The sequence below is a fragment of the Xyrauchen texanus genome, chromosome 37, assembly GCF_025860055.1.
Source record: "Xyrauchen texanus isolate HMW12.3.18 chromosome 37, RBS_HiC_50CHRs, whole genome shotgun sequence".
Lineage (NCBI taxonomy): Eukaryota > Metazoa > Chordata > Actinopteri > Cypriniformes > Catostomidae > Xyrauchen > Xyrauchen texanus.
In genome coordinates, this window is record NC_068312.1 from 10,339,866 (window position 1) to 10,354,318 (window position 14,453).

Below are 14,453 nucleotides of genomic sequence, written 5' to 3' on the forward strand. Positions count from 1 at the left end.
TTGTCTAAATGTGACAAAATTCTAATTAATATCAGAATATTGTTGAGCATGTGGATGCAGTCAGTGAGAAGAAAGAAATGGTAGAGAGACTGTAGAAGAGAGACTTACTTGATGCGAAGAATGTCAGAGTGTCCAGCTGCTCTGGTGATGATGCTGACATCAGCAAGCGGTTTGGGCTCTTTAACAAAAAACAAAACAACAACAACATTAGTGTAACAAAGTCAAGTTGGTTGGACACAAAGGAATGATCATTTTCTTGAATAAAAATGTGCCATTATTTGGTCATTATTTACCCACCCTCATGTCATTACAAACCAGTACACAGTTATTTATTTATACATTTATTTGGTGGAAAAATTGGTGCAGAGCATGGCACAGGCTTGTGCACTGTATTCCAGGTCTTCTGAAAACATATGATAGCTTTGTGTGAGAAACAGACCAAAACTTAAGTTTTTACCTTCACCTTCACCTCCACCAAAGCCTGTGTCCACCCCATGCCCTCATCCAGATTCAAAACTGGTGCATTTAAGCAAATGCACCAAAATGGCATTTGCTCTCACAGATGTAGTAATTGAACGAGATCCTTTGAACGTCTGTTTCTCACACAAAGCTATCGTATGTCTTCAGAAGACTTGGAATAAAGTGTATGAGAGATATATTTTTGTCTTTTTTTGGAGACTGACAGCTGTGGTCACTATAAGCTCTTATATGGCAACAGCTGCATTATGCTTCTTCAGAAATTCTACTTTTGTGTTCCACTTAAAAAATAACAACACACAGGCTTGGAATAACATGAGGGTGAGAGATTAATGACAGAATTTACATTTTTGGGTGAACTATTCCTTTTCCTTCAAGGGAGAATTATGCTCTAAGACTGGAGTAATCATAGCGACTGACCTGAGTCCATGCTGACTGACTTGGGTGGTTTGATGGGGTAGAACACAAATGGGAAGATCGCTCCAGGCAACTGATTTTGGATCTGAAGGGTATGTCCTTTAATGTTATTTTGAGAAATGTAACAAAAATTCCCAATTTTTTTTAGATTGATCATGAAAGAACTATAACAAGGGTTGGGTGTTGTAAGATTCCGGCTTTGTAGTTGAACTAATTGGTTTTATTCTGTGCCTGGATGTTTTTACTCATGTATTTAAGAAGAGTGAAACAGACCTGAATCCTGTTGATCTGGACTCTGTAAGCTTTCTGTCGGGTGGAAACACTGTATTCCACCTTCAATGCGGGCAAGAAGTTCCTTCTGAGAGGAGCGTCGTAAGGCTGTAACATTCTCATGTCCACCCCATTAACAGTAAATAACACCTGATGAACATTCACCCAGAGACAGAGATCGTTATGAGATAGTAACAGACCATAACGCTGTTATGCAGAGTTTAGCCAATCAAAAAACCACAGTAACAAAACTTTTTTTTTGTTAAATTCTAAGGGTCAGAAAGATAGTAGAAAATGTCAAACTAAATTACAATTGTTATTGGTGCAAGAAACCTCCACTACCATTAAAAGTGTTCTACAAAACTGTAGATTAGTGAAATGCTCTTAATGAGCACTGACCTGGTAGTCGTTCTCTAGGTCAAAGATGGCGCTGTCCACAGGACTACTGTCTACATAATCTTTGTAGTGCTGCTCCAACATTGCAGCCTCTTTTCCACTTAAAATCTTCCAGCGGCTGCGCTTCTTAGGCTTGGTTTCCCACACAACATCAGAACTGAACAACACACACACACACACACACACACACACACACACACACACACAAAATCAATCTGTCATTTTCCCCCATTTCTATGAACATTAACATTCTCCAATGCACCCTAAAATATCTTCAGTTCTTTCTTAAGTAAGCATGATTTATACCACCCTAAAAGTGCTTTCCAATAGATACAGCTAAATTAGCATTACATTTCTATAGCTCATTTCCAAAAGCTAATAAGCTGCATAAGCAGCATTTGAAAGCATATTAGGCACACTACTGACACCAAGGCTATTCCAAAATGTAGGCAACTTAAAGAGATAGTTCACCCAGAAATGAAAACTCTCATCATTTATATAGCCATCCCAGATGTGTATGACTTTCTTTATTCAGCAGACCACGAACAAAGGTTAAAAAAATGTCTCAGCTTTGAAGGTCCATACAATGCAAGTAAATGTAACCATAACTTTGAAGCTCCAAAAAGCACATAAAGGAACAATAAAAGTAATCCATATTACTAGAGTGGTTTAATCCATGTCTTCAGAAGCAATATGATAGGTGTGGGTGAGAAACAGATCAATATTTAAGTTATTTTTATTTTATTTTTTTTTACAATAAATCTACTTTCAATCAGCCCTTCTTTGCACGTTCATGAGTTTTTCTTTTTGCCAATTCACATTCTTTGTGCATATCGCCACCTACGTGGCTGTTGTGGAAATATGATTCATTTTTTTATTTTACTTTGCTTAATCCCTTCCTTTTTTCTCCTTTTTTGTGAATTGCCAAAAACAAAAGAAGAATGTTAAAGTGAAATTGGACATTTACAGTTAAAAAGACTTAAATATTGATCTGTTTCTCAACCACACCTATCATATCACTTCTGAAGACATGGATTTAACCACTGGAATCTTATGGATTACTTTTATGCTGCCTTTATGTGCTTTTTGGAGCTTCAAAGTACTGGCCACATGCATTGTATGGACCTACACAGCTTAAATATTTAAAAAATATTTGTTTGTGTTGTGCAGAAGAAAAAGTCATATACATATGGGATGGCACAAGGGTGAGTAAAGGATGAGGGAATTTTCACTTTTGGGTGAAGTTTTACTTTAATTATAACACCTCTTAACATACCTTGTTTTAGACAAATTCTTAGGCAGTTTAACATGTATCTTTATATTCTGCTTTGTTTACTTATGTCAGTGAAATATTATGTACTGTACAGTTTCTGTTCTATTTTTCGATGTGTTTTCTGTGCAATCGTTGCAGAGACTGCTGTGCCAAAATATTTTCTGAAAACCCATTTCTATTGTGTAATAGATCTCAGATAAACCCTCCCCTAAAGAGTACAAATTAATGCAAAAAAAAGGGATGGATTGCTGTATGTAAGTAAGTGTACGGTTCTAGGCAAGTTTATTCAAGATTTTATACAACACTATGTAAATTGATTATATATGAACTGTATATGTGCTGACTACAGTTCACCAAGAGCTTGTTAGCAATACGCTACTGTAAACTCCAGCTGTACCTGGTGATGCCAATGAAGGCCACTTCTTGGCTGGTGGTGTTGTTGACCAGTGAAATGCCCATGTTCTGTAATGAGATACTGATTTCCTGTTGAGCCAACTGAAATTTTTCACAATCACAAATCATCTTGTAAACACTCTGATTTGTAGTGAACAGCGCTACATGTTGAAGGCCTTCATAAAATGAGATGACAAACAGTTGTCCCTTCTTGCCCACGTCTGACTGGTCCTATAAAACAAACAACAAAGGAGACCAGTATGAGCATTTGGAACCATGTCTTCAATCTGAGAAGTTCATTGGCATTTCTGCCATTAAATGAACAAAAGGTTTGTGACTTCCTCTTCTCCCCCACCTGCTCTTTTACAACTACACTGCCTGGCCAAAAAAGTCACATACTCTAATATTTCGTTGGACTGCTTTTAGCTTTGATTACGTGCATTTGTCGTGGCATAGTTTCGACAACCTTATGCAACGTCACAACATTTATTTCTGTCAAGAGTTGCATTTATTTTTGGCCGAGATCTTGTGTTGATGATGGGAGAGACCAGCACATCCCAAAGACTTTCAATGGGGTGAAGGTCAGGACCCTGTGGTGGCCAATTCATGTGTGAAAATTATTCCTCATGGAATTTGAGCCAGATGACTCTTGGCTTTGTTGTCCTGGAATATGCCCATGATGTCAGGGAAGAAAAAATCCAGTGATGGGATAACCTGGTCATTCAGTACATTCAGGTAGTCAGCTGACTTCATTTTATTGCAGCATAATGATGCTGAGCCTAGACCTGTCCAATTGAAGCAACCCCAGATCATAACACTGCCTTAAATCCAAACGGTGACTTTTTTGTGGCCAGGCAGTGTTTATCTTTTGTTACATTCTTTACAAAATAATGAATATAACTTACATTTTCAGAAACAAACTAATAGCCTAATAGCATCCTTAGGTCAGATGAATACTGAAATGAAGCTAAAATGACTCACCTCTTCACTCTTGAGCTCTCCTTTGAACTGGCCCCATTTCCAGCTCAGGATCCGTGAGCCAGTGGGCTCGGTCCAGGTGTAATACATGGCCAGACCTGGACCCAGCTCATCGATTTCTGCTTGAGAGCTGCCAGAATGAGATCATCACTTAATACTTCTACATGATCAACCATTCTCCCAAAAACACCCAATAACGGCAACAAAGCTCAACAAACTCTATTGTAAAATGCAATTCTTCTGTTAGAAGAAAATCACAGTGAAATGTGAAAATTAGGGCTGTCAATTTACCGCATTCATTTTGTGCGACTAATTATGTGAAGAATAAAATGTATTTTATGCACAGAATGCTATTCTGAAATGCGAGTTGGCACTGTTTTGGCAGCATGAGAGGGACCTACACAATATTAGGCTTTAATGTTGTGGCTGATCGGTGTATGTGATTAATCTGTAATTAATTTTATTAATTAATCAGCACATCATATAATTAATTCCATAAAATATATTTATAAAAATATGGCATGCGTTTTGTCTTTGGAAAAACAAAACCAAAAAAAATATTTTATGTTTATTGTTAAGTTTGTTGAAGTTTGTTTGGACCATATAAAGTGAGACCAGTTACACTTTACAATTTAAGAGTACCGGTAACTTGATGAAGCTGAAATCACCATGATGCATTGTTGCAAACCATCAACATAAAAATCACTGAAAGTTGATAAGCAAGAATACATTTCACATGATATACTGGCAATTTAATAGTGGAAATCACATTGGAAGTTCACAGGATTCTGCACACCCTTAACTTCTTTTAAAATGCCAACGAAGAAAAAACAACAGTTAAAGTCTCCAATGAGATACTGTAAATCAGGAAAATGATTCATGCCATTTACATTTCATCAGAAGATGGGAGTTCCACTGAGTCACATGAAAAGTGTAAAAATAATTAGTTAGAAATGGAAATAAATCAGCTGTAAGCACAGAAACAGGAGGCAGGTCAATTAAAAAAAATTCTGTACAAAAAGCACAATAAAAGTCATTAGAGAAGAAAATAGAAAACCGTAAACTTCAGTTCACACTCCAACACTGAAGTCTGTGGAAGGAATTTGAGCCAAAAGAAGAATACTTCATTCATGTTTTCCAGCAGAATATATCCCTTCACCAGACAATTACATCCCGTTATTCATTTGCGAGGAAAGGAAAGACTTTAAAGAGATTTTCATGCATTTTAACTTACAAAACTTGTCTGTCAGAATGCTTTGGTTAATTATATGTGTGTATGTGTGTGTACCCCACAGATTCGGTCTCATCCCCCCCCGATAAAGAGAGATCCAGTAACTCATCTGGAACCCAAGTAGACCCTTTCCGGTTCCTGCAGCTAAAGGTTGAAGAAGGTAACAAAAAAGCAACAAAATAAAACATAACACATTCTTTCAACACAGAACACTGACCAAAAACAAAAATAAAAAAGGACAGCACAAAACGGATAAATCACAAGGTAAAAAATATGTACAGACTAAAGCATGGTGTCCGGTGAAGTCCATGCAGAATAATTAGAAGAGAAATGTGTGTGTGTGTGTGTGTGTGTGTGTGTGTGTGTGTGTGTGTGTGTGTGTGTGTGTGTGTGTGTGTGTGTGTGTGCTTAGCAATAGTTTGGGAACAAATCTGCACGTAGAAGTGAGCTAAATCAGACAAAGGGCCACTAGCCTAGTTTCCATCCAGCTTTCGCGCTATTTTGATATCGATAAAGTGAAAATGCCTGTTTCCATTCAAATGGTCTTTTATCGATAAAAAGTGTGAGCGTGTTGACGTTATGCCTAATAAAACATTTTGTCGCATAAGTTTTAGTTTAGTGCAAAATAAATCTGCCCTGAAGCCGTTTCCATTCAGAAATGTGTGTTTATCGCTAATTCGTCTCCCAGATGTCCCTAACTTTTTTCCTCTGAAGTTTTGGTAAAATGGGGAAAGTATTGAGACAATTCATTAAAATTAGCCAGTTTACTATCATTTTAATTTCACAAAAAAGCAATCAGAACAGGAGGAATTGCAATCAAAAGAGAACAGTTGTCCTTCTGATAAGACTGTAATATTGGTCCTGATGTTGTGTATATCGCAGGTTGGCACCGGTTACGACCCGAAAGCGACTTGTCATGGTCCTGTTCAAGCTGGCAACCTGCCGGCAAATGTATTAGGGGAAACTTTCTGTCTCAGTATAACGACCATCAATCGATGTGTATATGCGGTGTGCAAAGCTATTAAAGAAAGTTAAACTGAAAAATATTATGTGCGTTTCCATCAGCTTTATTTTGATGTGCTAAAAAAATTTCCGCAAAAAATCATTGGATGGAAACATAGTTACTGACAAATAAGGTTGTTCGAGGTGATAAAAATTTGAAATCTTTTAAAAGTTTCGTTTTAAACACATGATCATTTCATAGAAATGTAATCTTTGTGTCCAATTTGGTTTTATACATTTTTAATATTTACTTAAAACTTGTAGTGCGGTGAAACAGTACTAAAATATTTTCATTGCTCCTTAAATACAGTAAATAATTAATTAAAAAAAAAAAAATCTTAAAACACTTTCCCAAGGTGTGTATATATATATATATATATATATTTCTTTAAACAAATGTCATGAATTTTTGAATCAAGAATATTAAGACGTTTTCCGGGTGGCGGAGGACGAATCCCAGTTGCCTCCACATCTGAGACCGTCAACCCGCGCATCTTATCATGTGACTTGTTGAGCACGTTGCCACGGAGACATAGTGCGTGTGGAGGCTTCACGCCATCCACCGCAGCATCCACTCTCAACTCACCACGCACCCCACCGAGATTGAACCACGTGACTCTACCCTCCCTAGCAACTGGGCCAATTTGGTTGCTTAGGAGACCTGGTGGGAGTCACTCAGCACAACCTGGGATTCAAACTAGCGAACTCCAGGAGTGGTAGCAGCGTGTTTTACCACTGAGCTAACCAGGCTCTTGCTTTTTTTTTTTTTTAAGAAAAACAAATAAAAGATTATTCTGCATTAATCAAGCCAACATTACTTTTTTTAAAGAACTTCAGCTTTTCATGTGACTGTTTTGTTTTTCTGTCTCTGAACAGTTACAACATATGACATTTCTGACAAGGGTTAGGTTATTTTACAATAAATCTAAATGAATAAATCAAATCTCTTTGACCAGTCCCAACCAATAGGTGGCAATAAGTACGAAGAATACAAATGGGCAAAAACCAAAAGAAGATGAATGTGGAAGTGAAATGGGAGATTAATAGGGAAAAAGGACATGAATATTCATCTGTTTCTCACCCACACCTATCATATGGCTTCTGAAGACATGGATTAAACCACTAATGTCATATGGATTACATTTATGGTGACTTTATGCACTTTTTCACCATTCACTTGCATTAAATGGACCTACAGAGTTGAGATATTCCTCTAAAAATCTTAATTTGTGTTCAGCAGTTGAAAGAAAGTCATCCACATTTGGGGAAGTATGAGGGTGAGTAAATGATGATAGAAGTTACATTTTTGGGTGACCCATTCCTTTCACCAAGATTAATAAAGTATTAATAAAGTATATTGTACATTGTTTGTTTATGATACCTTATGCATGGATTATGTTAATGAATGGAACCTTATTGTAAAGTGTTACCTGTGAATTGCACCCTAATTGACCCTATGACCCCCTATTGAGTAGATATAATGCCAATATGTATAATATAACTCATTTGTAGCAAGCAAAACATACATTTATTTGCATTACATTGAGTTTAATTAAATATTTATTTTGCACAACATTTACTCACAATTCACTAAAGCACAAAAAGTGCACTATCCATAGACAAGGCTGTAGAGAGAATCGGCAGAATGACAACTTTTGATTAACAGCAAATCGTGTACAGTTATTACCAAAAGGTGGGTGCGATGAGGAGGAGGGGATCCTTTGTTGCGGCCCGACTACGCCCTCCTTCTCCTCACAGTGGGCAACTAGGTTTTGGAACTGAGGAACCAATCAAAATGATAGTGTGAGGTTCTCATTCTTACCTCTGGTGGAACTGCAGCGTCTCCTCCGTGTGGTTGATGAGGAGGAATGGAGCCGCACCATCATGATAATCAGAAAACCGGATCACAACTGAATGTTCTGTGAGATTCACGTCCACAATAATGCCACCCAGCTAGCGTTAAGGGGACACAAGAAGTGATGAATTGAGGCAGAGGGTGTTTGCTTGTGTCTCTCAGTCTGTGTAGGTAATAGAAACTTACAGTTTTGTCCAGGTGCAGTAAGAGGCAGTTCTCTGGCTGGTGGAAGTCAAAGGCTCGTGGAGATGATTGACAGCCTTCCACTGTCACTCGAAGTTTCTTTGAGTCTCTCTCTGGCCAGAATGGAATGGCAGCCTAAGGAGTACACATATAGTTTGCAAAAGTGCAGGCCCACAATTCTGAGTCACTGTATAGTGTAGCAAAAATGTAGTGTAATGCATTACACAGAATTCTTGCACGCTAGTTTGAAAGTGTTTGTAGGGGTTTTAGACAGTAAAAAATAGGTAAAGTATTACTTTTTTCCATTAAGTAATGAGTAGCGTAATCTGATTAGAATTTTAGAGAGCTAATAAGTAATCTATAAAAAAGAATTGAAGGAATAATTAATTCTGTCACTCTCACGTCATTCCCACATGATGTTTTCAATTGCATGGAACACAAAATGATGTACAAATGAATTTGAGCAATGCTTTTTTCTATAAAATGATAGTGCATCATGTCTGTTATGCATCAAATGGCACCAAAAAAGTGCCATTAAAGCAGTCAATACGACTTGTGTGATGTATTCCAAAGTTATAAGATAGCTCTGCGTGACGGACAGACTAAAGTTGCTCACTGAAAAACGTCCTCCGGCAAAGCTCGCAAATCAAATACAGAGGCAAGCATTTGACGTCACAAGACATGCAAGAACCAATGGCATTTGATCACGTCATAGTGTCCAATCTGATGTGATGCATGAAAAGGAGCCATGTTTGATTTGTAAGCTAAAGTGCGGGGCAAGATTTTCAGTGAATAATGATTTCAGTCTGTTTGTTATGAGGGTGTTTTATGGGTTTAGCGGAATTGGAATTTAATGCATGAATTGTATGGACTGCTTATACTGGTGCTATGTTTGTGATTTTATGTCCTTTTTAAAGCTTGATATACAACTTAATGTGTACATTTTTCAAACTTTTCATGTTCCAAGGAAATAAAACAACAGCGTACAGGTTTGGAAGAACACTAGAGTGAATAATGATGACAGAAGTTTCATTTTAGGGTGAACTGACTCTAAAAGAAATGTTGTACTAAATGAGGGACAAATCTCAATATTTCTTTGTGGTAATCAACAGTATGCAACAAGAGATGTTGATTGAACTTAACTTGTAGTGAACCCGAAATATTCTCTCATCATTTACTCACCCTCATGCCATCCCTGATGTGTATGACTTTCTTTCTGCTGAACACAAACTAAGATTTTTAGAATATTTCAGCTCTGTAGGTCCATACAATGCAAGTGAATGGTGACAAAAACTTTGATGCTCCAAAAAGGATTATTTTCTGACCTGTCCGGGTTGGGATTCTGTCCAGTGCTCTTGACCCTCCTCACAGACTCGGATCACATGTTTGGTTCTGTTCACCAGCATGTAGAAAGGCAGGAACGTCACCAGACGTGTCAAACTGAAGCTGGATGCATTAATCTTCACCCCCACCTGCCATCAAACCAGTTAATCACTCAACACCAACTTTTGAAGAGGATATTTCAAAGTGATTTTGAGGCATAGCTCAAGCATCTTGGTGTATCCCAATTGTTCCTTTTCAAATGTACACTTATATGCTATTATTGCCATTCACTTTCTTATAATAACGTCAACTGGCATTCAATTACTGCGTTATCTACAGCATGACTTTGGTAATGAAAGGATCCATTTCCTTTAACAGTAGCAAAAAACTATATCTAAATAGCTATTTGTCAATTGGCAAAGTCCCTTTAAGGTCCTTCAGTTCACTCCATGGCCATCTTGGTAACAACTCAGGGCAGCTATTTTCAATGTAGGTAATAGGCATACAAGCACAGCTCCAATCAACTTGAAAGGGGAAAGACTGATATCTCCAAAACATGTTTGTCAAGATTATGTTTATATGAAAACATTTTAAATCAGCCATAAAATACAATAACAATTACAAATGCAGGGTCTTCAGCTCAAATCAAGCTAAAAAAAAGTCTGGTCCAATTAAAGCATGTTCTAGAGTAAATACACTCTTTCATGGTATAAAAACAAATAGTGACGTAACAGCCAACAACAAGAAAAATAGCACAGATGGAACATTTTTGAAGGTCTCTATTTTTGGTGTAGTAACATGCCATTCCAGTGTGGATGAAAGGTTTGCTATTTTTTTTTTTTTTAAAAATTAGGAATGTAGAAGTAAAAGGGATGGATCAAGTGGAACAGTGGCAAAATCTGAGTGGAAGCAAAATACAGTCTTCAAATGTATATATATATTTTTTTTGTAGGCCAAGTGTGTGTTCAATCGTATTGAAATAAAAGTAAATATATATATTGACTTCTAAAGCCACTTTTTGTATTGTCTAATGAATGCTTTAATGCTTTAAATGATTTAATAAAAATCGGATGGTGGTGATGAAAGATCCTCACCAGATAATCCTTTTGCTTCCCTTTGCATTTGACTAGACCGTAATGACCAACAGTGTCAATGGAGAAATTGTCAGATAATTCACTTTCTGAAATCATTAAGCGGACCTGTAAAAAAACAGACAGATTGAAAGGATAGACAAAGTAATCAGTTTAACTGGTGAATGTTCATTGCATGTTTGACAACATTATTTCAAACCTTGTTGCTCTGCAGGAAGTTGCATGGTTTGAAAGAGAAGAGGAGGGGCATGTCGTAATCTTTCGGGTGTTTGCGATGAATATCGTCCGCCTTATACTGAAGCAGTCTGCGCGTCTTATTCACCATCCAATAGGGTGAGTGGATTGCTATGACTGTTTGTCCCTCCTTCTTAACATGGACAGCAATGTCTAGCTCCTCCCTTGCCTCTGTGTCCTCGTCCAGTGGCAGTGAGAGGAATTTGATGAAACTGATTTCATCATGGTCGCTGCAGAGACGGAACTGTGCTTCCCAGTCCTGCTGCAGATATCCCAGGAGCTTCAACTCCAGAGTGGAAACGTTCATGATAGCTGTGTGGATCTGGGTGGACTGGCTCTCTTTTAGTACAGTGGGGGGAGAATCTTGATCGCTCTGTAACATAAAATATAATTTACCTAATATCATTGTTTGTAAATATTCATATATCTGCTTAAAGGAATATTTACATTAAACATTTATGCATTTGGCAGACGCTTTTATCCAAAGCAACTTACAGTGCAATTATTACAGGGACAATCTGGAGTTAAGTGCCTTGCTCAAGGACACAATGGTGGTGGCCGTGGGGTTCGACCCAGCAACCTTCTGATTAACCTTGCTGATTAACAGACCTGTGCTTTAGCCACTACGCCACCACCACCCAAAAATGATTAATCTCTTGTGCCATCCCAGATATGTTTGACTTTCTTCTGCTGAACACAAAGATTTTTAAAAGAATATCTCCAAAACTCCAAACAAAAATAAGGTCCAAAACTTTGAAGCTCCAAAAATCACATAAAGGCAGCATAACCAGTAATTAAATCCATGTCTTCTGAAGAAATATGATAGGAGTGGTTGAGAAATAGATTGATATTTAAGTCTTTTTTTTTACTATAAATCTCTGCTTTCAAACAGCTCTCCTAAGTGCTCTTTTCTCTTATGAGTTCACTTTTGTTTTTGCCGATTCACATTCTTTGTGCATATCACCACCTAATGAGCAGGGAGGAGAATTTATAGTAAAAGAGGACTTAAATATTGATCTGTTTCTCACCCAAACCTACAGTATTTTATAACTTTTGAAAACATGAATATTACCAATGGAGTTTTGTGGATTACTTTTATGCTGTTTTTATGTGCTTGTTTTTAATTTTGGACCCTGTTGACTTGCATTGTATGGACCTACAGAGATAAAATATTCTTCTAAATATCTAAATGATGAGAGAATTTTCCTTTCAGGTTGAACTATTCCTTTAATGCCTAAAAGCTTTGATTTTTATTTCAGAAAGACCCTTTTAATGGATAACAATAATAATAATAATAAATATAGCTGTAAGCAACTTTATGGCCTACAGGACCTATAAGACCCTCAGAGAGGCTATGGTGTATTTTGCAAATGCACACTGGTCTACAAGTCATCCCATGCAGGGTTCGAACCTGTAATTTTCCGCTATGTGCACAATCCACTGAACCATGCTGCCTTGACCCATGGTCACACCATGCTGACAGTAAGCACAGCCAAACACAGCACTTACCATGATCAACGTCTGATGTAACTTTTCAACAAGGATGAATATCAAAATTAATTTAGCCCTGCAACCATTCAGTAAGCACAATAAAAAGAGCTCCAGTACAGTACAAGCGACATCAACGCGGATGATCTGCCTTGGTGGGGATTCAAACCCAGGACTTTTGGAACACTACCCAAGCAATTACTGTAACATAGTGTGCCACTTAGTTGACATGGCTTGCTGATGGCAATGAGACATGCCAAGTTTAGAGTCAGCACACAGAACAGTTAATTATCTTTTGAACTATAGGTGATGCTGTCTCCAAACAGTTCAGGTATCCTCAGGACATAATGCCGATGATGCATAACAAATTTGTTTTAAATTCAACAATGCTTTCAAAAGAAATCTTATGGTGTTTTGTGTTTCTTGCCACAGTCGCCTTCGGCTTGCTCACTGGGACTGTAAATACAATTATTATTTAATTACTTATTTCTAAACACAATTTACAATCGTATTTTATCAAACTACAATTACAATTGTCAAAGACATTATAGATATAACGGTTACATTTTCTGTTAATGCATGATTTTCTTTAAAGCTGCTTTGAAACTAGTGTTAATTTTGTCACCTATTTTTAATTTAGTCTTAGTCTTAGTCTTGTGCCAAATGTCCTTGTTAGTTTTAGTCATATTTAGTCATTCACATATCTTTTTTTTTAGTCAAGTTTTAGTCGACTAAAAGTCTCGTCATTTTAGTCTAGTTTTAGCCAAAAGAGAATTTAAGGTATCTTAGTCAAGGTTTAGTCGACTAAAAGTCTCGTCATTTTAGTCAAAAGAAAACTCAATATATCTTAGTCAAGTGTAAGTCAAAACATTTGTCTTTTTTAAAATAAATTATTTCTGAGATTAATTCTGAGATAACCATTTCAGTCAAATAGTGTTTAACACATCTCAAATATTGGTTAAATGTCATAATTACCTGACAAAATACACTTGTTGAATGATTTTTGTTGAATTCACTTTGTTAAAAGTGTCTGGTTTTCTGATCTAAGAGACACATTCACAAATGATGAACTTGTTCTTTAGATTATTTTATTTTGAACCAACACAATTCAAAAGCTGGGGCCCAACAGACTCAGACTGACAAATTACAAAGGTTTTTAAAGCTGTTTTTGGTTGCCTTTTGTCTCATTTGTCTATTCAGAGTGTACCCTTTAGATGTCGCTTAAGGTTGGTGGTGTTTTTCCCCGATATTTTTTGTCCGCAGTGCTTCCCGTCAGTTATAATGACACACTGACTTTTTGTCAATGTCATTGTTGTTGTGTTCTTGCTCCATGTAGTTTAGTGTTGCATCCACAGGCTGGCAGCAACAGGAGTATGAGACCTGTAACCGTCACTTGAGCAACAGCGCGAACTCATTCGGAATATTTTGAAGGCTCATAACAGCTGAATATTCTATCTCATGATGAAAAAGTCGAGACGATTGTTGACGAAAATGAAGATAGATTTTATCTTCGTTTTTATTTTATGCAAAACATTTTAGTCTCGTCTTTTTTCGTCAACAATAATGCATGTTAATTTAGTCTTAGTCAGCGTTTTTGGACATTGGTGCAGTCTCGTCATCGTCTCGTCTTAGTCATGGAAAAAAAGGTTGTTGACGAACATATTTAGTCTCGTCTCGTCTGACGAAATTAACACTATTTGAAACGATGCGTGTTGTGAAAGAAGCTATATAAATAAATATAACTTGACTTAACTTGAAATATATACTCTCCTCTTGATGATTCAACATCAGAGACTACTTAGCAGAGAATTGCCTGAGAATTCAGGCTGGACAGCCACATCC

At 37.0% G+C, this 14,453-nt stretch overlaps 1 protein-coding gene across 2 annotated transcripts in view; it reads right to left on the reverse strand.

Moving 5' to 3' along the window:
• The window catches only part of LOC127630472 (intermembrane lipid transfer protein VPS13A-like), a 71,685-nt gene that overhangs the window by 15,415 nt on the left and 41,817 nt on the right, over positions 1–14,453 (reverse strand). Inside the window, exons 47-58 of one of the 2 annotated variants that reach the window (XM_052108015.1) lie at positions 11,089–11,496; positions 10,893–10,997; positions 9,801–9,947; positions 8,479–8,610; positions 8,260–8,390; positions 5,493–5,579; positions 4,208–4,334; positions 3,231–3,457; positions 1,564–1,717; positions 1,168–1,314; positions 898–979; positions 109–178 (exon numbers count right to left, since the gene is read on the reverse strand). In XM_052108015.1, coding sequence (XP_051963975.1) covers positions 109–178; positions 898–979; positions 1,168–1,314; positions 1,564–1,717; positions 3,231–3,457; positions 4,208–4,334; positions 5,493–5,579; positions 8,260–8,390; positions 8,479–8,610; positions 9,801–9,947; positions 10,893–10,997; positions 11,089–11,496 — 1,817 coding nt within the window. The remainder of the gene's footprint in view (positions 1–108; positions 179–897; positions 980–1,167; positions 1,315–1,563; positions 1,718–3,230; positions 3,458–4,207; positions 4,335–5,492; positions 5,580–8,259; positions 8,391–8,478; positions 8,611–9,800; positions 9,948–10,892; positions 10,998–11,088; positions 11,497–14,453) is intronic. The other variant, XM_052108017.1, reaches the window with a different exon arrangement.